At 47.7% G+C, this 24562-nt stretch overlaps 1 protein-coding gene across 1 annotated transcript in view; it reads left to right on the forward strand.

Moving 5' to 3' along the window:
- Plb1 (phospholipase B1) overlaps positions 1-24562 on the forward strand; it is a 121104-nt gene that overhangs the window by 12041 nt on the left and 84501 nt on the right. The window contains exons 2-12 of the mRNA XM_006984819.4: positions 747-808; positions 2058-2130; positions 3551-3609; positions 8000-8040; positions 8549-8592; positions 11436-11526; positions 12055-12106; positions 14714-14800; positions 19818-19880; positions 20451-20530; positions 23515-23590. Of these exons, the coding sequence (XP_006984881.3) occupies positions 747-808; positions 2058-2130; positions 3551-3609; positions 8000-8040; positions 8549-8592; positions 11436-11526; positions 12055-12106; positions 14714-14800; positions 19818-19880; positions 20451-20530; positions 23515-23590 (728 nt within the window). The remainder of the gene's footprint in view (positions 1-746; positions 809-2057; positions 2131-3550; positions 3610-7999; positions 8041-8548; positions 8593-11435; positions 11527-12054; positions 12107-14713; positions 14801-19817; positions 19881-20450; positions 20531-23514; positions 23591-24562) is intronic.

A 24562-nucleotide genomic window follows, 5' to 3' on the forward strand; every position in this document is an offset into this window, starting at 1 on the left:
AATTTGCAGAGGCTGGCATGGTGGTGCATGGCTTCAATCTCAGCACTCAGGAGGCAGAGGCAGGTACAGCTCTGTGAGTTGGCAGCCAGCCTGGTCTATATAGTGAGTTCCAGGCCAGCCGGGGTTATAGAGCCAGAGTATGCTGGGATGAGGAGTATGTCTCTGTGTCTCCCGGCCTGCCTTATCTTCTTCGCCTCACTTCAGCAAGACCTCTTGAGAATTAACAGCGGTACCGAGGTATGGCTGCTGGGAAACCCTGTGATTAGCTCTTTACAGTCTCGCTACACCTCAGATCATTCTGGGATGCCTTTTGCCATTCCTGCCTTGGCCTAGATCCCCAGACAGGGGCAGCTATCAGCCATCATTAAGGTCTTAGAGGGTTCTGCGTCTTGGCAAGGAAGCAGTATGATCATCTAATAATGTGCCCATACAGGATATAGGGGGACGGCCGCCTCTCTCAGACCAGACTTCTGTACCTTCATCTGGGGATTCTACTGTAGTGGAATATATAAACGGAATCACGGTGTTCCAAACTGTGACAGCCGGAGAAAAGGAATCTGTGCTTTTCTAAGATAAAGGATATTACTAATGTGGGTACATAGTACTTGGGGGACAGGTGTAAAGGGTACGCATTCAGGCAAGAGTCCATTTCAACTTTTAAAAACCACCTCATCTACAGGTACGCATACACAAAATTGAACTATTTCTGCTTACATGCTTGTGTGTTTCTTTTTATTCCTTTTTAGGACCCTCCCAAATTCAGAGCTCTTCTGGAGAGAACACTTTGGCATGGCAACCACAGCAAGTGGTAGGGATCTCGCCCTGGTGGGAGGTGCATGTGCGTGTATAGTGGGATGGGAGATGTGGGCGCTCTCTTCTAGTGGAAAAAAAAAATCCACATTTCTGAGCAGGTGGGTGGCCCCTCATTAAGGCCTTAACGGAATGGGCCAAAGGAGCTGCTTCCCTAGGCCAGCCAGGAAGCCTGGCAGAACGTTGCCACGGCTCCTGAAATTTGGGGCTCATCATCCTTGCAGACCGAGCGGGTGGTTCCCAGAAGTGTCCCGCAAGCATTATAAATGGACGTGTTATCACTGTGAACCTTGAAGCAGATGTTGTAAGTTATCCGAAGGCATCTGGGTGAGGTCTTCCCAGAAGGTCCACCAGATAAGAGATGAGAGTAAACGCTGTGCGTCTCTTACTGTAATCAGTAATTCTCGAGAAATTAACTTACGCTGTGAAATACAGTGAGGGCTCCGTGTGCTGCCTGCTCTCCCTGCCAGAGTCCCTCTCCTAGCACATGTCCCAAAGAAGCCACCCTGGATTCCTGGCACCAGCACCCTGAGAGGCGCATGCCGCCCTGACGACTTGCGTACTGGTCACCATGACCATCCTCTGCTCTTAGTGATCCATTTGGGCTCAGGACACTCCAGTCTGGAAGAGACACAGGAGGCTCCTGGGTTCATGTTTACCCAGTTTGCAGCAGCAAATAGGCACAATGCCTCATGCTCTTTCTTGTGTTAAAATAAGAGAGGAACAGTATATAATAAAAACAAAGGAGGCACTGAATTAATTTTTTACACTTAGTAAACTAGGTGTAGTTTTTTTCCCCCTCAATAAACTAGGTCCTTCGATTATTTCTTCTCTTAAAAATTGAAATAAAAAATCCATAACAAGCATTAATATTTACACAATGTTTGAGCAACATTGGGAACACTGCTGTTGTGTGTCCATGGCTATTCATCTCTAGAACGGTTCATCATCCCAAGAGTTCATTTTGTTTGTCTGTTTCTCCGAGAGTTCATTTTTATTCTCCACCATCTGCCTTCCCTCTCCACCACACTCTTCCAAGAGATGCACATGCCGTTTGCTAAATTCTCATCAAGAGATGTATGTCCTCTCTGGCCAGGGGAACCGGGTATGGGAGTTAGGAAAAGGTGCCCATGGGCAAGTGTTGTTTCTGGATTCTGAGCCTAGGTAGCCAGGAGCAGGGTCATTTCTACACCAGGTGCTGTAGCAGGCAATGCTTCTGTACGCGGAAATTGATGTTTTGGTTTCAGTTGCGGGTTCTGAAGACGTTTCCATTCCCGTGCAAGCCGAAGAAGTTAGGACTGAGTATGCCTTCTAAGTCAGGTATGTGCCCGCAGGCCGTGAGCAGGAGAGGGTCTGTGGCCAACAGAGGCTCTGCCTCCATTCCTCTTCTACCTCTCGGTCATTCCATTCTCCCTCAGCCCCTCACCTTACTGTTTCAGTGGTTCTCAACCTGTGGGTCCCGACCCCACCGGAGAGTAGCATATCAGATAATCCTGCACAGCAGTTATTTACATTATGATTCCTACCAGCAGCAAAATCACAGTTATGAAGCAGCAGCGAAATAACTTTATCGTTGGGGGTCGCAGCATCAGGAAGGTTGAAAACCACTGCTCTGTGTCCTCCTCGATTATTCCTGTGGAGGGAAAGAGACAACACAACACTTAAGGATAGAACCAGCATGGAGACCACCTCTAGTCTCTTGACTCCCTTGCGGGGCGAAGTGTCCTGGGAATTGTGGGCTGGAAGCTGTCACTCATGTGGCCTCCCCATTTGTGCCGTGGAGTCACGGTGCCTACTCTAGCCATTCTCCCTTATTATGGGCTGGGTTTCTCTAAGACCGGGATGTCATAACCCGGCTAGACTTGTTAAGTGGCTGGCTGGGTTTAATGGATGTGGGTGGGTAGTTGTGGGTGTGGGTGTGCGTGTATGTGTGTTCTGTTACACTGACTTTTTTAGGGTTCCCACTTAAACTTTTAAGAAAAATAAACCGATGCACTTTTTAGGAAATGCCATCTTTTAGACGTCTGTTTGTTTGGTTTGGTTTTTTGAGACAGGGTTTCTCTCTGTAGTTTTGGTGTCCTGGCACTCTGTAGACTAGACTGGCCTTGAACTCACAGAGATCTGCCTGCCCCTGCCTCCTGAGTGCTGGGATTAAAGGCGTGTGCCACCACTGCCCGGCTCAAAGTTTACATTTAAATCCCTCCATAACACAGCCAGGAAGTTTGGCCAGTGGTTTCTAGGGAGGCACACATGTGGGTCGAGGAGAAGTGTACATTTGCACATAATTTGCATCCAGTGTTTCTATGTGGTCACTGAGTTTGAGTGCTATTCTCTGGTAATCTTCTAACCACAGTTAACCAGTGGGTACCCGGGTGGCCCTAATTTAGTCTCTTGGTCTGTTACTTATTAATGGTAGCTCAGAAATGTGGTGTTGTGAGTAAGTGGGAGGTGAGAAGCAGGCAGAGGGCCAGGTGAGAAGATGCCATGAGGGCCATGGGACACAGGCTTGGAGAGGCCAAGTCCAGGTTATTAGTGTGGCCTCCAGAGGGGAGGAGCTTTAAATATGGGTCCTGGGGTTCCCAGTGAGTACAGGATCCTGAACTTGCCCGCAAGCCTGGCCTTAATGGCTATGGTGGGTCTTGAGGGTGTGGGTCTGCTCTGTGTACCCACGCAGAGCATTCTCTGTCTACTTTGTGGGACTGCAGGTCTGATCTTGCCACATGGGTTCTTGTCTTCACAGTCCACTCTCTAAGACCATCAGACATTAAACTTGTGGCGGCCATTGGAAACCTGGGAACTGTAAGTATTTCATATAGCTTGGCTAAGGGGACCATTTGGTACCAGTGACACCATGAACAAGCTCCTGATGATGTCTCGGCAGAATGTTCCATTTTCGGCCAGGTGTGGTGGCACAAGCCTGTAATCTGAGCACTTGGGAGGTAGAGGCAGAAGAACCAGAAGTTCCAGCTAATCTTCAACTATATAATAATTTGGAGGGTAGCTGGTTGATGGTGGCACACGCCTTTAATCCTAGCACTCGGGAGGCAGAGGCAGGCGGATCTATGTGAGTTTAAGGCCAGCCTGGTCTACAGAGTGAGTTTCAAGACTACCAGGGTTGTTACACAGAGAAACCCTGTCTAATAATAATAACAACAACAACAACTTGGAGGCTGGCCTGGGCTGTTATTCCTCTGTCTCAGATAGTGAGTGCTCCATTTGGAAGAGAACCTTGTATGAGTCAAAGACATCTTAAAACCTTAGAGGGAGAATCTAATATTTTTTTTTAAAAAAAATCAAATAAATGCTTACGATCACCTCAGAAAAGGGAATGTCTGGGGTTTTTCATTAATAAGTTAAACCCACTGGTAAGTCTTGCCCAGAGTCCTGGCCCTATGTTTTAAAATGTGTTGCTTCAGTTTTCTACACGTTCTTCTTCTGGCTGAGCATGTTCCCTTTATAGCCTTTATCTCTTTCGATTTGCATTATCTTTGTCTTCTGTCTCTCCCTGCCGTTAGTCACCCTTGTTCCCCTAGTTACCCTTTTGTTTTCTCTTTCTTTTCATATATTCATTCATGATTTCATGGATCATCTATAGAAGATACGGGAACTACAAACAAGAGAAACCATTGGACGTTTATCTTTCTGAAATTGCCTTAGTTCACGTAATATGATTGTCTCCGGTTGCTTCCGCTTTTCTTTCAACAACATGACTTGATTCTTTACGTCTGGGAAAATCCCACTATGTATATAAGCCCCATTTTCTTTGTCCAGTCCTCGGAGGTTGGCTAAGTCTGTTGGTTCCGTAATTTGATTGTTATGAATAGTGCTGCAACAGACAATGATGTGTAAGTGCTTTGGATGTGTTGACTTGGAATCCTTTTGGGTCAATACTCAGGAGGGCTGTAGCTGGGTCATGCGGAAAACCCACTTTTAGTTTTCAAGAAGCCGCCATACCGAATTCCATATCATTGCACAGAATTGATAAGGCAATCTTTAAGCTTTTGCATTTCTAAGATAAAGGAAATTACATGTCTGCTTTGTATATTTTTTTTAAAAAAATACATGGAGGAGCTGGAGAGTTGGTCCAGTGCTTAAGAGCCCTTGTTGGACTCAGAGGACCCAGATTCAATTCCCAGTATCTCCATGGCAGCTCACAACCATCTGTAACTCCAGTCCCAGGGAACTGGGCACCCTCTTCTGACCTTGTGACCTTTATGGGGACTTGGGACCCCCATGTGATGCACAGACATGCATGCAGCAAAACACTCATAAGATAATTTAAAAATACACTGATATTAATAAAAGCATATAATTGTGATAAATACAAATTTATACAACTTGCTATCTTAGCCACTTAAATATTTATTTCTAATACCTAATACAGTGCAAATATAGGAAGTAATGACAAGAAAATGCTGGGTCTGGGTTACCTCGGGAGACATTCCAGCACTCCTGAGATAACCCAGACCCAGCAAGACAACTATTCCATGGTCTCTCGCATATGTAGATCCAAGCTTCCCTATGAGTTGTACAAGTGTGCAGTTCAGTGGTATAAAGTCTGTTCACTGTATAACCGGCCTCCAGAACATTCTTCATGTTACAAAACTGAAACTCTTCACCCATTAAGTAACAACTCACCTTGCATTTTCCCAGCCCCCCCTCCACCCCAAACCCACATTTCTATTTTTGGTTTCCATGAGTTTGACCAGAGAGACCTCACAGCCTTGAAATCATGTAATGTCTATCTTATGTAAACAACTTATTTTGATCAACATAATTTCCTCCTGTGCCAGATGCTTCCTTTTTAAAGGGTGACTAATATTCCATTGTATGCATGGACACAGCATATTTTGTTTATCTGTTCATGTGTGGACATGTGTCATCGTCTGGCTGTTGCCAATCCTGCTAAAAACATTCTGTACAAATAATCTCCTCAAGGTCCTACTTCCCATTCTTTTGGAAAAATGCCTTTAAATATGATACTAGATTATGTGGTAATTATGCTTTTAATACTTTTTTGAGGAATTTGAAAGTGACGGTGCATACTTATAATTCCAATGTAGGAAACTGAGGCAGGATCAAAGCAGAATAGGTCAGCCTGGGTTAGATAGCAAGTTCCAGGCCAGGCTGAGATATACAGTGCTATTTTGTCTAAAAAAAATTCCTTTTTTGAGGCGCTGTTATACTGGTTTTCATAGAGGCTGCAGGGTTTACATTCCCACCAGCAGTGCAAAGAGTTCCAGTTTTTCCATATTCTCAACCCTTACTTTCTATTGTTTTTGTTTGGTGGTTTTGATTTTAAGGATTTTTTTAGACTTTATCTTATGTGATATGTCTGTGTGTGTATGTATACACACACACACACACACACACACACACACACACACACACTCCAATATATTTGAAGGCAGCATAGAGGGACAGAAGTGACATGTGAAACCTAAATGGTACTATAACGCTATAGTACATCTGAAAATCTTTTTTTCATGTTTAACTATCAATGACATCTCCATGCCAAACAATGGGGGCTTATGATCCACTCTGTTGGATTCTTTGTGGGAGAGCCTGTATCTTACTTGGTTTGGAACCTTGAGGTCATAGTATTGGCCAGGCATTCGGCAAATGAGATGGAGGAGAAAGAATGCTCGCCATTCTCATGGTTTCTGGGTCTTCCCAGCTAAGCTTCCCCACATCCTGGCCTTGTGCTCGTCTCTCTTCCTTCTCCTTCTCTTGACCACCACCTCCCCTCTGGGGGCAAGGTGTACTCTCCAGCAGCTAATTGCAGAAGCAGCAAATTTGTGGTCCTAAAATACTGTGTCTTTAATTCAGTCCACTGCCAGCATTGAAATCGGGAGGTTTCAAACATGTGTGTTTCCAGTGTGAAATATGAGACCTGGCAGCCATAGGTGCCCTGCTCCTCCTCAGGCAACTGGACGCTCAAGCTGGCAGACAGCGCCCCCTGTGGTCTAACCCAGACTGTCCCAACTGGCAGGGCCCCGGAGATCCGCTCCCCTGACTGCCTAACCCAAGCTCTGCTTCACAGCCTCTGACTTGTGTAGTCCTGGGATTTTTGTCCTGCTTGTGGCCTCTCCCTGGAAGATGACCTTCCCAAGTCCCTCTTACTGACAAGTGAGAGACGTGGCCCTCAGGGAGAGGGATTTCATGGTCAGCCTATGCTCTTACAGAGCTTTAAAGACGTGACCCAGTTCCATGGGCTGGCCAGATTGGAGCTGGTGGCTGAGACAACTGGGCTCATTAAAGCAGCCTGGGTTGGGACAATGAGGACATCACTGTCTACCTGTGGCCACTATACCTGGCATTCTGTCTTCTAGTAACTTTGACAGATCTAAGCTTAAACATGTCTGAACTTTGTGTGTGTTTATGCGTCAAAAACTATGAAAATACTTATGCTAGCTAATGGTTGAGAGGTGCTTCCAATGTCCTGACCACAGTTCCTGGTCTCTCGGGGAGCTTGCTAAGCACATGACCCTGTCCCCAGGGGAAGGGTGAAGCTGTCTCCCTTTCAGCACTGTGATTAGGACTTCCCCAACAAGGAATGCCCTGTGCTATCCAATATTTCATCAAGGGGAAAACAGAAATTTGCTTTATTCTTTTTTTTTTTTTTTTTTTTTTTTTTTGGTTTTTCGAGACAGGGTTTCTCTGTGTAGCTTTTGTAGACCAGGATGGCCTCAAACTCTCAGAGATTCGCTTGCCTCTGCCTCCCAAGTGCTGGGATTAAAGGCTTGCGCCACCACCGCCTGACATGCTTTATTCATTTAACATTTACTGAGTGCTTACAATATGTCAGGCCCTGTTCTAGGTCCAAGGAATACAGTCAAGTACAAACAGATGAACCCCCCCTCCCTTCAATGGCTCTTACACTCTACTCAAAGGCGGGGAGATGACAGTCACCCTTAGACTGTGGAGGGCTATGGCAAATCGGTCTTTTGATTCTGCACAGAATATAGCATGACTTCTGATGTGTTTACATCTATACTCTGAGGAAAGCTCTCAGCCATTCTGTTGTGAGGGTCTGACAGACAAGTTGTGAGGGTCTGACAGACAAGCTGTGGGGGGCAGGGTGTGTCTTCCTCCTCATAAAGTGAGCAAGGTGGACTTGGTCCTCCTGTGGTCTCATAGCTTCCCCGCTGGCTTCCTATGGCTGACTCACACCAAGTGTCTCTTCCAGCCTCCAGACTCTGGCGTGGTCAACATGGAGAAAACTCAAAGGTACCCGTATTCTGGAACACGGAGCTAGCAGGGATGCCCCACACATGTTCTCCTCTAACTTCTTGCTAGATTGATGGGTGACACCAAGGACCAGAGAGTTTAAAGACTTTGCTTGAGGCTTAGGGACAGAGCAGTGACCGGAACCAGCTCCCAGCCTCCTAGCACCCATCCAGAACCTTTGACTCCCCGTGACTCCTCTGGGTGGATGGGAAGTGGGAGAGGCCAAAAAGATGGAGTGCCCATGTCTGCCACAAGGCCTCTTCCTTCTGCTCTTGGGTGACCTTGCAGGGTTTGGACCAGAGTCATTTTGCGCTGGATTCAGGGTCCCCTTCAGCTTTGGGCAGGACTGGAGAGCTTGGGAAGAGGGTCCAGAGGGAGCTGTTTGCCCCTTACTAACTGCAGAGCAAGGGTAGGCTGAAAGCTTGTTAGGAATGGCCTACGATGGCCAAGGACAGGGCTCCCATGGATGACCAGTGCAGTCTGATCCTTTCGTGCTCGCCTCTTACAGCATGGAGGACAAACCACAGCAGATGTGCCTGGAGGTCATGACAGGTGAGTCCTGGGTTTCGAGCCAGATTGTCCCCAACCTGCGACACAGCAGACATTGTGTTAATGGCGAAGATGCATTGTATTGGTCGCTTTGTCACCGGTGCCTGGGAAAGGAGGACATCAGGCTAGGAAGGCGGGGAATGGCAGGTCACACGTCCTGAATAGAAATCGTGAGAGATGGATGGGTTAGGATGCAGGGCTAGGAAAGAGGGAGGGACTGGGGTGACTGGACCAAAGCCTCGTGGGTTCTAGCTCCTCTGGGACCTCAGAGATGGATTCACAGCACTTACTTGGGTCCTTCCTCCTGCCCAAGGGGAAGACCTAAGTCTAATTTTCCACCTATTTGTAAAATAAAACCGCAGTCTATAATCTCTCTCCCACTGGCTGTAAAAACATATCCTAGGCTCCAGAAAATGAAGTGGAGGAAATAAAAGGAAGTAATTGTGATTAACATGTTGGCTTCTTTTTTCTTTTCTTTTCTTTTCTTTTCTTTTCTTTTCTTTTCTTTTCTTTTCTTTTCTTTTCTTTTCTTTTCTTTTCTTTCTTTCTCTTTCTCTCTTTCTTTCTTTCTTTCTTTCTTTCTTTCTTTCTTTCTTTCTTTCTTTCTTTCTTCCTTTCTTTCTTCCTTTCTTTCTATACACATGTGCTAATGAATCCACTCTCTGTGACCTCGGTTTCTTCCTTTGATGCTGGAGGACCTTTGTGACTCTATGAAGTTATCCTAAAACGGCGAGTCCCTTGATGCTCCTGAGCTAGGCTGGGTAGAGTGTCCCATGCTTGCTGCTTGTGAGATGAGCTGACCATCCGGATGCTAGGCTGAGCTGCCACCCCCGCTGCACTGATGGGGGATGGGGGATGGGGGATGGGGTGGGGGGGTGGGGGTGGGGGATGGTGGGTGGTCGGTGGTCCCCTGTCAGCTGAGCCTGGGCATTGGCACAAAGGGCTTGCGATGTATTAGGTTCTCAGAAAGGACAGAGATGAGGATCCTGTCCCTCCTTTGCTCATGACCCAGCAAGGAAGGCTGAGGCCACCCTCCAGCCCTCCTGTCACCTGATTGACAGGTGAGGGGCTAGTGAGGGTCAGGGTGGTAGGAAGGTCTCCCAGGCAGGAGTCAGTGTGCTCACTGACCTGGTGGCTGTCACAGCCGTGCCCAGGCCCGGACGGACGTCTTGCCATTCAAATGGTAGGAGAGAAATGAAGTGGTCCATTTGGGATTGCCTGGGGATGTACTCTGGACCCCGGAGCCTCCAATACCACTCCGCTGGTTTTCCGGGCTTCTCATTTGCCTCCATTTCCCTCCTCCCCCTGCCAAGCTGAATCACCCCTTTTAGGCACACAGTGATCAGGAATCCCAGCTGGGCAGAGGGCGGCGGTGGTGGCGGGAATGTCAGGGAAGGGAAAGATTGCATCTGAAACCCTCAGCATCAGAACGTCAAAAGCTGAGGGCACCCTGAGTCGGGGTCTTTATTAAATCAGTGCCAAGGCTGAAAGCTTCCCTGACAGCCATGGCAGGAGTTGCACAGAGAAAGTGTTCCAGAGATGTCCGGACCCATTCAGTGTGTGATGGGGTTGGTCCGGGCTCAACCCTCCTATCCTCTGCCCCGGAGTTTTAGAGCACTCTAGTGACCTCCACACCTTTTGTAGATTTAAAACTGAGTGTTGAGGAGATAAATGGACGTTTCCAAGGTTGTATGTGCAGTAAGTAGTAGGGTCCCTGGAAACTAAGGGCATCTATCCCCCAGCCTTGCCTTTTGTACCGCCCCCCACCATCATGAAACCCCAAGAGAAAGACTAAATAACAATAGACTAGAAACCAGCAGCTGAGAAAAAAAAATGATAGAAAAAGTTTTGTGAAAAGTCTTACGGTCCAGTTTGAGCACTTGTACTTTTGAAAGCAGTTCTTCCAATGACTTATTACCGTGACTTAGTATTCATGTATTTGCATAGACCTTTAGCAGCTCCCCTCCCGTGGGGAATGGAGTGGTCCCCACACTCACACATGCATGCCATTCTTACCATGTTGAACTGAGTCCAAAGCTCTGCGCTTCCCACCCATGGCCCTGGGATCCTGCAAACTTGTCACAGCTGAGAAAACTAGACTTGTGTGTCTGGGTTAACGATGGCAAAAGCCAAATCGCATATGAACTAGGTGGCCACCTGAGGTCATGAAGCCAAGCAACCAGTTCCCCGACCTGCAGCGCTCTCGCTCTCTCTCTCTCTCTCTCTCTCTCTCTCTCTCTCTCTCTCTCTCTCTCTCTCTGCCTGTCATTTGCAGAGTGTGTTCCCCATACAGAACTCTCCTGCAGCCCCCTGGATCCTGCTTCCATAGACCCTGAGGCTCTTGGGATCAGACACAAAGCAAAGGGAGTGGAGGGAGACATTTCTCCTCTGCCGCCCTCCCTCCCTGCTCTGCCCTCTCCTCTCTCAGGAGCAAGACACCACTTAAATACTCCTGACAGCACTATTTTTAGCGGTCCCTCTGGCTGTCAGCTTGGCGACATGTTCTCTGCGCGTTCCCCGGAGCTTTCCTACCCCGCTGTCACTCACGAGGAGCAGCCCAGAGCTCTGGTTCTCATCCCAGTAGCTCCTGTCAGCTGAGGGACCCGACACAGCCGGCTTGATGTCTCTATCTCCGTTTTCCCCGGGAGTAAATGAGAGAATGCCTGGAGAGAGCACTCAACCTTGGGCCTGGCCCACCTAGACAGATGCTCAGCTTAGCTCCGTGCGCTTTCCAGGGTCTGCCTCGGGGGGTGACCCCACAGCATGGTCACAGCGATGGGGGCCAGCGATGCGGTCACTTCAGGGGGTCTTTCATCTTTAGAGGTGACCCCTGGCTCTCTCTTCAGTCCTTTCAGATATCATCAGACACTTTAACCCTTCTGTTCTGATGCCCGTGTGCTCTCCTGGGAAGAGTGTTGCAGCCCACGGCACTGCTGAGTAAGTCACATTCTTGGCCCTCTCCGGTGTCCTGAACTCTTGCTAGGCCTGGGTTATGGAGGGACTTGAGGGGGGACTGCCAACTGTCAGAGAGGTTTAAAATAGAGGTCTCTATTAAATCCGTGCCCAATTACCTTCCCTCTGCTGGTGGCAGTTGGCTTTAAAAGCCAGGTCAAGAGCCAGGTGGGTGGTGGTGGCACATACCTTTAATCCCAGCACTTGGGAGGCAGAGGCAGGTGGATCTCTGTGAGTTCGAGGCCAGCCTGGTCTACAGAACAAGATCCAGGAAAGGTGCAAAGCTACACAGAGAAACCCTGTCTCAAATAAATAAATAAATAAATAAATAAATAAATAAATAAATAAATAAATAAAAGCCAGGTCAAGTCTGCCCCTCAGAAGCCAGGGTGGTTCAGGGTAATCTCCAGCTCAGAAACTGACATCTGTGCTAGGGTGGGGGTGGGGTCAGCTTCTTCACTCTCAAAAATATATTTCATTGATTGTTCTTTCTGCTCCCCTGCCTCTGCACAGAGACTTGTGGATTCAGGCTAAAGAGCTGGTGAGACATTTGAAAGAGAACCCGGTAAGAGGCTTTTTTAACCCTGGCATGGGCGGGACGTCCAGGTTGGCACCAAGACACAGAGTGGATGACCCTGGTGCCAGCTTGCCGTGAGCACACCTCAGGGGTCCTGGCCTCTTAGAAAGTATCCCTTCTACCACAATACCCCGAAGGTCACTAGAGAAAAGAATGAGGAGGTCTATTCAGAATGATTTTCTGTGTGGAACCGCAGAAAGTTAGCAGATGGACTGAGTGACCTTTCACATAGGGAGGGGGTTAGGTTCCGGAGAGAGAGAGATTAGCTTGGAAGTGACCTGGACTTTCTGCTTATCACTGTGTGATTCTGGGTAAGGCATCCAGCCTCCCCTAAACTTGATTTCCCTATTGAAGAAACGGAGCAGTGAGAGAACCTGACGCACAGGGTTTATAGAGGATTGGATGATATGTTGAATGTGCCTGGTGCAGTTGACACTCAATAAAAGCCGGCAGTTATCATTGCCATTGTAGCAATGATGGTTGTCACAAATAATTACCTCAGTGCTGGGGAGACGGCTCAGGCAGGAGAATGCTTGTTGTGCAAGCTTGCGGACCTGGGTTCAATTCCCAGCACCCACGTAATAACCAGGCAGAATGGTATGTGCCTGGAGTCCCAGCACTGGGGAGGGAGGGGACAAGGAGGATCCCTGGGTCACGCTGACCAGCCAGTCAGTCTAGCCAAATTTGAGAGCACTGGGTTCAGCAAGAGATGCTGTCTCAGAAAAAAAAATAGAGTGGTTGAGGAAGATACCTAACATCCATCTCTATCCTACACAAATGCATGTGCGCGCACACACACACACACACACACACACACACACACACACACACACACACACACACACACACACGGACCAAATGACCTGGCAAGAAACAGCTCGGGAAAGAACTTATTTTGGCACATGGTGTGTGGGAATGCAGTCCCGCATGGCGGGGAAGGCAGGGCATGGGACATCGGGTTACAATGTGTCCCCCAGGCGGGAGGCAAAGAGAGATGAATGCTGGTCCCCTCTGGCTTTCTCTTCCTTCTTTTTTTTCCCCCAGAGCTGAGGACTGAATCCAGGGCCTTGTACTTTCTAGGCAAGCGCTCTATCACTGAGCTAAATCCCCAACCCCTTCTTCCTTTTTTATTCAGTCTAGGCCTCTAGCCCACAGGACAGTGCTAACCATATTTAGGGTGGCTCTTCCCTCCTCAAGCCTCTGGGGTTGCACTCAGAAGCAAGCAGAAAGGTGTATCTCCTAGGCCATTCTGAATCCTGTCCAAGCCAGGGGTGTTGGCTTACATCCATATTACCAGCACTCAGCAGGCCAAAGGAGGCAAATCTTAGGCAATCTGGGACCAGTCTGAACTACAGAGTTAGACTTGGTCTCAAAAAAAAAAAAATAAATAAATAAATAAATAAATCCAGTCTCGCTGGCAGTGGTTAGCTATCATAATGATAATAAGAATGTAATTGTTCTGCATAATAGCTGGGTGGTCCTGAATCCAACCCTGTAATTTTAAAGATGAACAAACTAGAATTTCAAGATGCCATGAGACAAGGCCAAGTTCACGAAGTCAGTTAGCGCTAAACCCTAAAAAGCAAGTTCACAGTGTTCCCCGGCTACCCAAAGCTACCTTAGAAAACAAGATTGCTTTGTTTCCAAGTAATATGTTCACGAGAGAAAAGTCAGAGAGCAAATGTAATATTAAAGCCACTTTAAGGCTCATATCCAAAGATAATTACTAATAATGACTTTGTATGTATTCCCTTCGACATTTTTTTTCTAATTACATGTATCTGTATAAAATGGGGTGTTACTGGATAGATAAGCTTTTTGTAATCTACTTTTCTCAGTTTTTCTGGTGATATTAATTACAGTTTCCTTTATCATTTCAACAGCCACGTAGTGGTTCATTTACATGAACGTGGCATAGTTTACACAATAAAATACTTCAGATATTTATGCTGTTGGCTGGTTTTCATTCCTACCAACAAGGCATCGTTCACTGTAGCTAAATCTTGTATGGTCCTTCTTTCTTTGACATACCCCTTGAGAACTGGACCTGGTGGTGCGGGCCTGTAATCATAGCTACTTGGGAGACTGAGGCAGGAGGATCGCAAGTTCAAAGCCTGCCTGGTTACAGAGTAAAGGCCAGCCTTGGAAGTTTTGTGAAACTATGTTAAAATAAAAAGAGGGTGTGTGTAGCTCAGTGGTAGAGTACTTACTTAGCATACACAGGACCCTAGGTTCAGTCTGATATTGAAAACAACAATAACAACAACTTTTTAACAAGGTATGCTCCTTAATACAGCCAGGTCCAAATTGCCTTCTAGAACAATTATTCCACATTAGACCACCAAGTACTACTTTTGCCAAAACAAACAAACAAACAAACAAATGAAAATTAGAGAGAACAAATGCCCAAGCCAGTGGTAACTCATGCCAATAATCCTAGTACTCAAGGGCAGAGGCAGGAGGATCAGATGTTTGAGGCTAACAAAAACAAACCCCGAACAGTGATTTAAGGAAGCTGGTGTGTGAGATTGAGAAAGATGGACAGACAGACTCCCGGCCCAGCTCTTACCCTGTCCCTTTGCTGTTGTGTTTCAGCAACTTGACTTCGAGAAGGACTGGAAACTCATCACGGTCTTCTTCGGTAACGCAGGCCAGTGTCACCTGTGTCCCTCTGCTGAGGAGGTAAGCTGCAGGCTGGGAGGCAGGGGGATTGTTGGTGTGGGGGAGAAGGGGCCAACCCTGCCTGAGCACTGTCTGCTGAGCTGGGGAATGTGGCTCCTATTTCAGAACTAGGACCAGTAGATGAGTGCGTCAGGTGGGTGGGTGGATGGACGGACGGACAGATGGACAGATGGATGGACAGACGGCTTCTCAAGAAAACAAACAAAACCATACGCATTTGCTTTTCTTCCTCCTGTATTTTAGTGTGAGAGCATGCGCAGAACATAAAATTGACCATCTCAGTCATTTTTTGTGTGTTATGATTTGAGTGGGATTAAATGCCGTCATGAGTGTGTGCCTAACATTGCGCATTTATAACAGTCACAAGTGCCAAGAATGCTTTTAAATTTGGAATTTTAAATTTGTAAGAGAAAATTTATTGTTATATGCATTGTCCAAAACAATGGGTCTTGTGGTGTTTTCATACATGTATAGAATGTACTTTCATTATTACCCCACCCCACCCCTTCCCCTCTCTCCTTCCCCTCCCCATCTTGCCAAACAGTTCCCCTTCTGAAGTGTTTATCTAATTATTCTTTATCAATAAAAACTCGGGAGTCAGACATGGGAGTAAGAACCTGAATGATCACAGAAGAGGCGAAGTGACCAGTGACCCCTGTCTCTTTCATTCCTCCATCCAAAAGGGCTGAGACCTCCTCTAAGCTCTGCTCTGCTACTTCCTATCTCTCAGTCCTCAGTCCTCCAAAACCTCTATGGTTAATTTTGGTCAGCTAGTAGCTAGCTTTGCCCTCTGTCTCAAAGCAAACATTATTGTCAGAATGTGAATAAAATATCACACAATGCCCTTCTACTTCCATGCCTTAAAGAAAAACGTAGATTCTACATAGGCGAGAAACGTGTGTTTGTATTTCTGGGTTTGGCTATCTTGCTTACCTATGCTTTCTAGGTCCTGGGAATGACACAATTTTATCCTTCTTCGTGGATGTATAGTACTCCACTGTGTCGATATACCACATCATCCATTCATCTGTGGTGGGCTCCTGGGCTGGTTCCATAGCAGTGCCGTGAGAAGCATGAGTGTATTGATGTCATTAATGTATCGTGACTGAGGATCCTTTGGGACTCTAAAGAGTAATGTGACTGGGTCATATGGTACTTCTGTTCTGCATTTTTAGAGGAAATACTCTACTGCTTTTCATTAATTCACTAATTCACACTACCACCAGTCACATATAAAGAGCCTCTCTCCTCTAAAAAAAAAATCTGAGACTCCAGCTCTACTAGCGATTTTTATACCTACCAATCTCTCATATTAGGAAAGAAATTCAGACTTAGATAAACTGAGTTAATGATCTTTCTGGACCTGAGGAGAATCAGCTTCTTAGTTAAGATTTGTTTTGCCTCTGTTCATCCGCCTTCACATGAGTGCTGGATTTACAGAATAGTGTAGGATGCATACACTTGCCTCACCCTAAACCTATGAGTTCCAGCTTGGGCGAGAAGGCTAGTGTCTACCTAAAGGCAAACAACCTGTGGATTTTATTGTTCAGGCTCATTGGCTTTCCTGGGAACAAAAACGTGTAGTTTCAGTTAATATTTGTGTAGGTGATTATATTGTGACTTCAGTATTTATTGAAGACCAATTCCAATCGGCTGAAAGTGTTAGGGGTGGCTGGGGCCATAGGCTGTGGCAATACAAATGCCATACAGATTCTTCTTCAGTGGTCTAAAGTCTAGCTGCCACCGGGCTATCTCTGTCAATTACCGTGGTCAGTTGCCTACTGACCCCTTAGCCCGGCTCCCAGGATCTCTGTCAGGCCATGGCTCAGGCCTGGCTAACTTTCTTGATATGCCCCTCCCCTGCCGCATCCCTTCTTCCGAATCCCACGAACTTGCCCTGATCCCTGGGCCACTACCGAAGTTCCCCTTTCTTGGTGCTGTGGAACCCTAGGAGAATCGTGGTAAAGATCCCCCTTCCCTAGCCAGCCCTCAGCTTTCTGAGTGTATTCTGTACAGATGATGAAAGTTTCTGCCCACCTGTGCCAAGTGAAATTTACACACTTGCTTGTTCTCTCTGGGGTCATTGTGCATGTGAACATTAACTCATGAATTATGTATCCTTGCACGGGAATATTCAAGCATGCATTTAGACACTGCTGCATTCCTCTGTATAGGCACTCATTACTCTTCAGCTACTCACCCATTATCATACCCATATGCAAATTATCCCTCTTCCGTGCAGACTCAGACTCATGTTAGCATATCTGCGATGAGTTTGCTCAGGCTGGCATTTGGTTTTGGTTTTTTAATGTATAAGTGTGCATTCACAGATGCTTACACTCATTCACAATTTCTTCTCTGCACTCTAACCTGCAGCCAAGCAAGCGTACGTGATTCCTTGCCTTTAATGTATCTGTCCCTTCAAGCATTATTGAATACATGATGCATTCTGAGTATATGTGTCCCATTTATGTGACTTTTTTTTTACTAATTTTTAGTTCCACAAGTAATACACAAGTCTTTTTTTTTTACTTTTAATACTCTTTATTTTTTTATTAAAATATATTCAGTGTCCATAATGAATGGATTCAGCGGGACATTTATATATAGGTGTGCACTGTGTGCCTTTCATCAAGCACATATTTTCAAGACCCTGTCATGTTGATACCTACAGAGACCTCGTCTTGCTGAGCGAGTCACTCCGCAGTGTGAATTCGGCCACCTCGTGCTTCGGCGTTGGCTTACTGGCAGCCGCTTATCTCCCTCAAGTTTCTTAGTATTTGAAACGTGTAAAAGTGGTTTTCTAGGCTTTGAGGTCATGGGTGCTGGTACATTAGTGAGTCCTCACGAGCTAGTCAGAAAGCTTGCAGCAAAACTGCAGAACTGAGGAGAAGGAAACAGAATAGAATGAACTATAGAATATTCTAGTTCATTGCATGAAGTTGGGGGCTATGGACTGAGGAAGTCTGTGCTTTCTTTGTTCTGGGCACCTGCACTGGATCGCCATGGGAAGCACATGACAGACTGCGTCATGGTCCAAGGAGTTTGAAGACAAATGTCTAGACTAGTTGTTATAGGTATATGTCTCCCACTTGGAAACAGGGACAGTTGTTGAGCCGAGTGACAACCATCCTGGGATGACGGGGTGAGCCTGGATTCCCCAAATAGCTACAGACAAACCCTTGACCCAGGGGTTTCTAAAGCAAGATTCACACTCGGGGGCAGGGGGGGGGACCATGTCCTCCACATCCCCTAGGGAGGGTGGATGTCCTGAATGAGCTACAGATGAGCAGCAGGGATGCTTCTGGACCCAGGTTCTTCAGGGGTGGGAAGTGCCATGCTCAGAAGAATCCAGACAATGCTTATCACTGGCCATTGCAACAGACGGGCTGGCCTGGCCTCTGGCAGCCTCTCGCCTAGGAGGAGGAGAGACAGGGATGGGCCCTTTTTCCTAGGCTGTGGGCGGCAGGCGGCCCTCCCTGCAACCCCCATCTGGTGATTGGCAGCTGTCTCTAGAGTCCCAGCCCCTGTCCCCCCAGGTAATGGCACAGCTTCCTGCCCTCCCTTTCCTGGCTGTCGGAGCCACCTTGCTTCAGGGGACAGCGAGTCGGCAGCCAGCTGAGGAGTCTGTCTTCTTGTACTTTTTATTCGTTTCCCCGCACTGAAGTGATAAGCAGGGGTCAAATTTAGAGGTGCTCTCGCTTGCTTATTTTAAAACCCGCGAAGAGGCGGAGAGGGCTGCACTGGTGAGGGACAGGGGCTGGGTTTGTACACTCCAGTAATGAGGCCACCTCAGCCCTCTGTCTGGGACCCTGTCTCTTACTCAAGGCAAAAGTAGCACAGGGGAGAATTGGGGTGGGGTATGAGAAGGAGGGATCTGGCAAAGAGCCAAGCTTCAATTTCTGATCAGGAATCCAAAAATCCAAAAATTTTGAGCATTTTCAGATTCGAGATTTGCAGATAATAAATGCTCAGTTGGTAAAGTCCATGCAAATATCCCCTCATCTGAAAGACTCCAAAACCAGAAACACTTCCGTCCCAGACGTCTCTGATCAGGGATATTTGGCCTGTGCCCTGTGGAAGTTTGGGGTTTTAAAACATTTACTATAATTTGTTTATTTTGTATACGTGTGTGTGTGTGTGTGTGTGTGTGTGTGTGTGTGTGTGTGTGTGTACACAAGATGACATGGTGTGTATGTGGAGATCAGAGGACCTGTCAGTTTTCTCCTTCCATCATGAGGGTTCAGGGAGTTGAACTTGTGTCTTTAGGCTTTAGCAGCAAGCGCCTTTATCCAAAGAGCCATCTCATTGGTCCATCCTTTTCCTTTGTTCTTTCTTTCTTTTTTAATCTTGTTGATTACATAGTGTGTGTGTGTGTGTGTGTGTGTGTGTGTGCGCACGCGCGTGTGTGCGTGTGTGCGTGTGCGTGTGTGTGTGTGTGTGTGTGTGTGTGTGTGTGTGTGTGTGTGTATGTGCGCACGCGCGTGTGATATATACCATGATGTGCGGAGGTCACAGAACAGTCAAACAGGCCGCCAGGCTTGATGACAGAAACCTTTTACTCACTGAGCGATCTTGCCAGGTCCCCTTTTGGAAGTCTTGAGATCTGTCTAGGTCCTTAAATCCAGGCTGGTGATGTTCCCTCTTCAGATTTGATTTTCTTCGGATAAAAGCCACTCCCTCAGCCCTCGGGAATGTGTCCCACCCTTCACCGGGAGCATCAGAGTCACCACAGGGTTTCTCCTCATGTTCCAACCTTGGGCTTGTGGGTAAACGCCTCCCTCGTGAGAGGTTGACTGTCTCTCTGGTGGAGGATGGGTTAGAGAAATAGAGGCTGGACCCAGAGCCCAAACCAAAATGGCACGGCTCCGGCTCCGGGATTCCACCCTTGTAGGGAAGGAAGCACGATCTCCATGAGGCACTGGTCCCTGTCTCTGTGGGCTCGCCTGAGTCTGGGTCCCTGGGCCTCACGCCCTCCCTGTTGCCACCCCTGCTCAGCCTGGTTCTTCTCTCACAGAAAAGCCATTTGATGAGGCGCATGAAAAAGCTGTGTGAGATACTGGATTACCTGCACCGAGAGGTGAGGTGGTGGCTCCCCAGCCCCTGGGGCCCTGGGAAGTGGAACATGAGGCAAGCATCATTTTGGGTGCCCCCTGAAGCGCTTCTCCAGGGAAGCTGAGGTGGGATTGGACTGGCTCCCAGCGGGGCTTGCGGGAGTGGGGTAAATGGACTTCTGTGTGAGACCCTGAGACATAGAAAGCTCGAAGGACCCCATCTTCTCAGCTGTAAAAAAAAAAAAAAAAAAAAAAAAGGACCCCCATCACTCACCTCAGTGTCCTTGCTTTCTGACTGAGGCTGGCCCTTCTAGAAGCCGCAGGTTCTGAGCACCCAAGAATGGGGCTGTGGCTCACCTCCCCCTGGGCCCAGGATGGGGGCTGCACTGACCACCAGAGAGAGCGGCAGGCAGCTGCAGTTCTAAGATGCACAGCTGGAGGGGTGACGGCTTTGGACCAGCCTCATCCAAACCCTCTAAGAGGGTGGCCCCCAAACGAGACCCACAGGGTAGCAGAGAGCCCAGAGACAGCCAAGGCAGCGCCCGGCAAAATGCTCGTGTCCCTTCCTATCTCTTACGTCTCTTTGTAACCCCTAGGTGCCCAGAGCATTTGTGAATTTGGTGGATCTCTCTGAGGTTTTGGCCATGTCTCATCAGCATCAAGAGACTGGGTTCAGGTAAAAAGAAAACAAAAAATAGAGGCAGAAGAGGCATCATCTCTTGTGTGTGGTTGTGGTTGTTATATGCTGGTACTGCACAGGCTGTCCATGTACATCGATGTCCTGGGGAGACCCACGCATGGAGCCTGGGGACTTCAGTAGCTGTCTCACTCACATATAGTGAGGGGCAGAGTCAGTGGGATGTTGTAATATTTAATTTGGTTGATGCAGTGGCCGAGCCCCACCCCCACCCCAACTGATTTGAGCGTTTAAACCACAGCTGGCAGAGTGCTTGCCTAGCACTCAGGGTCCGGTCTGCAGCACTGCATAAAACCTAGGCGTGGTGATTCACATCAGTAGATGCTGCCCTTGGAGATAGAGAGGAGGGTCAGAAGGGCAAAGCTGTGTGCAGCAAGTTGGAAGCAAGCCCAGCTTCTAAGTGAGAGACAGTCTTAAACAAAACAACCACAAACCCGTGCGAGTTTGGCAAAAGATCTCTGTCACAAGAAGGATTAGTGACTAGGAATAAAAAAAATAACCTAAATATATTTTAATGCTTCAGAACTTGGTTCTCGTGTATTTCTGAAATTTCTCAGAGGATTTTTTGTTTTATCTTCAGAATCTGGTATTTGATGCTGAATAAGAGGTTCATATGAAAAAAGTCAGCATGAGAACAGCTGGGAAAGGAAGAGGGGGTCTCAAGGGGAAGGAAGGTAAAAGGAGACTAGGCAGGGAGCACGTGGAAGGGAAAGGAAGAACATCTTCATAGCATATCCTGACCCTGTGAACAAGGGCTCCGTGGGGTGCCTTCTATCGTGAGCTGGCGATTTGTGGATTTGTGTCAACTTGACACAAGCTAGAGTCATCTGAGAGGAGGGAGCCCTAACTGAGAAAATGCCTCCATAAGATCAGGCTGCAGGCAAGCCTGTAGGGCATCTTCTTAATTAGTGATGGATGGGGGAGGGCCCAGCCCATGGTGGGTGGGGCCATCCCTGGGCTGGTGGTCCTGGGTTCTATAAGAAAGCAGGCTGAGCAAGCCATGAGGAGCAAGCCGGTAAGCAGCACTCCTCCATGGCCTCTGCATCAGCTCCTGCCTCCAGGTTCCTGCCCTGGTTGAGTTCCTGCCCTGACTTCCCTCAGTGGACTGATTCAGGATTTGTAAGCCAAATAAGTCCTTTTTCTCCTCAAGTTGCTTTTAGTCAGGGTGTTTCCACAGTAGTAATAACCCCGAGAGAAATTGGTACCAGGTTTGTGGGGATAGTCCTGTGATAGACCCGACCATGTTGTTTTGGGGTGAGGAGCTGTGGGAACACTGTGGTACCTTGGATTAGAAAAGCCATTCAGTGTCCAAAGGTTAGCGCATTATGAGAACTTGGAGGATGAACCTGAGAGCCGGGCAGATGTCAGAGGTCTGGCTTGTGACGTTTCAAAAGGAAGTTTGAGAATCACTTAAAGACACACCATCGGGGGCCATTGCATATTTTGAATTAAGAAATCCGTGGTGCTGGTCAGCTGGGGCTGGAGAATCAGCTGTGATGAACAAGATCCCAGAAGTGTTGTGTGAAACTAAAGTGAAATCTTTGCCTTGCTTGGACAATTGATGCTGATCAGCTGGAGCTGAGAAATGAGCGGTGATTAAGAAAGAGAGCAGCAGCATTGAGGTGGAATCTTCTGGGGAGTGTTGCTTGAGAGCACACAGAAACTGTGTTCCAGAGGCGGCCGAGGTTGTACCTTGTGCTGGCAGCCGGACTTGGTAGTGTGAAGAGTCACCCAGGTGGTACTAGTTTTGAAGGCATGAAGGGGTCATGGAGAACAGCTAGAGTTTGGCACTGTATGGGAGGATGGAGTCCCTGAAGAAGAGCCTAGAAGAGGAGAGGTTATCGGTGAAAGGGCAGCCCAGCTGCAGCAGGCGACCCCAGAATTTTGGAGATGCCAAGGACAGCAGGCTTTGGAGTGGAGCCGGTCTGAGCTTAGGGGATGATCCATATGTACTGCAGAGGGCAGAGCTGGATAAATAACCCAGGCCCTTTGAAGGACCCCAGACAATTGAGTGGATCCCAGACTTTGGAGACTGAGTTATTTATACAGCGAGTGTGGCTTGGCTCTGTTCAGAGTGTTACTGTGCCCTGCCTGGTTCGTCCCCCTTGAAGTAAGAAAGTATTTAACTTGTTTTGATTTTACAGGAACCCACAGTTGAGAGACTTTGAACTTTTAAAGAGATTTTGGAGTTTTATAGAGGCTTTGTGTTTTAAAGGAGACTTTGGATTTTTTTTTTTTTAGGAGACTGAATTTTGAAGTGTTTGAATTTGTAAAGACTGTGACACTTTTAATTTTGTAATATGTTTTATAATGTGATATATTAATATGAGGTGAACAAGAAAGGAAAGGTTATGGCATAACAGTGATGTGTTGTGTGTCATGTGGACGAGCTACACTAGCTAGTTTTATGTCCTCTAGAATCATCTGAGAGGAGGAAACCCTTTCTGAGAAAATGCCTCCATAAGATGGGGCTGTAGGCAGGCCTGTATTGCATTTTCTTAATTAGTGATGGACAGGGGAGGGCCCAGCCCACTGTGGGTGGTGCCATCCCTGTGCTGGTGGGTTCTATAAGAAAGCAGGCTGAGCAAGCCATGGGGAGCAAGCCAGTAAGCAGCACCCCTTCATGGCCTCTGCATCAGCTCCTGCCTCCAGGTTCCTGCCCTGTTTGAGTTCCTGTCCTGATTTCTCTCAATGGACTGGGATTCTAAATACATCAGCCCAATAAACCCCTTCCTCTCCCAAGTTGCTTTAATCACAACACTAGTGACCCTAACTAAGATGCACCCCAACCTTCCTACTCACCATTTGCCTCTTCTACACTCTCTAAATCCGCCACTTCCCCTCCCCTCTTCCTAAGCAACTCAATGCACCCCCAGTCACACACACACACTCCGTTGGAGGCCCTCTGCATACCTCTATCCCACCAGCATAATCAATCATGCCTGGCTCCCTTTAATCCGCAGCCCTGCACCAGAGCTTTGCAATTGCTCGGAGGAGACCACGAAGCTGTCCAAGGCTGTCATGCAGTGGACCTATCAGGTGAGGCCCACGTGAAACCTGGGCTGCTGGCTCACGGGGCGCCAGGGAGTGTGGAGGAGGCAAAGAGCCTGTGGTTGGGGGGGGGGCAAAGAGCTAACTAGCTCTAGCAAGGCGTGGCTGAATTCAGAACTGCTGGGAGCCAAGGAGAGGTATCCTCATGGTCCTCCCTGTGATGAGTCCTTACTGTTAGAAGGAAGGAGAGGCGCAGCCTGTGTGGGAGTGCAGAGTTTGGCCCGTTCATTCTGAAATTTTTTTTTTTTTTGCTGCCATTGTTACTGGCACTGCTACATGTGTGGCTGTCCAGCCTTCCTTCTGTGAGATAGAACCACCTCGGTGATGGAGCTATGTGAGGCATTGAGAGAGTGGATAGCAGATGGAGAAGAAGCCTGGACCACATACCTGGCCCTGCTTCTTCTTCCTCTCCTCCCCTCTCCTCCATAGAATCCCAACCATACACACCATACAGGTGGTTCCTCTATGGAAGCAAGCCACGGCTCCTGAAGCCATACATTTTAGTTGACCAAAGAGGTCAACTATAGGGTGTAGTGTGTTCGCTGAAAGCCACTGTCCTTGCTGGTAAACGCTCAAAATACAGTGCCCGCTGACATGTGTTAACAGTATTCGCATTCAACGAAGTTGTGAGTACAGTTGTGCGGCACTGTCTACTCTTGGTATGATTGGGGGGTGGGATCTAATGGCAGACTTAGCCCCCAAGGAGACCATGGCGGCTTCTCCTTGGCATGCAGGGCTTGCCCTGCACTTGTTGAGTTTCCAGAGAAGAGACTCCGGCTCTCTTATCTCGTATGCCCTAGTGCTGGGGCTTCAGAGACAAAGGAATACTCAATTTCAGTCCTCAAGAGCCCCAAAGTGTAAGGCAAGGGGGGACGGGCCTTCCAAGCAGCACACAATTGTCTATCATGTGTGGAGGTGGTTGAGTGAGGGGTCCTGGTGTGCTGGTTTGGGCTCTCGAAC

The sequence above is a fragment of the Peromyscus maniculatus genome, chromosome 22, assembly GCF_049852395.1.
Source record: "Peromyscus maniculatus bairdii isolate BWxNUB_F1_BW_parent chromosome 22, HU_Pman_BW_mat_3.1, whole genome shotgun sequence".
Classification (NCBI taxonomy): Eukaryota; Metazoa; Chordata; class Mammalia; order Rodentia; family Cricetidae; genus Peromyscus; species Peromyscus maniculatus.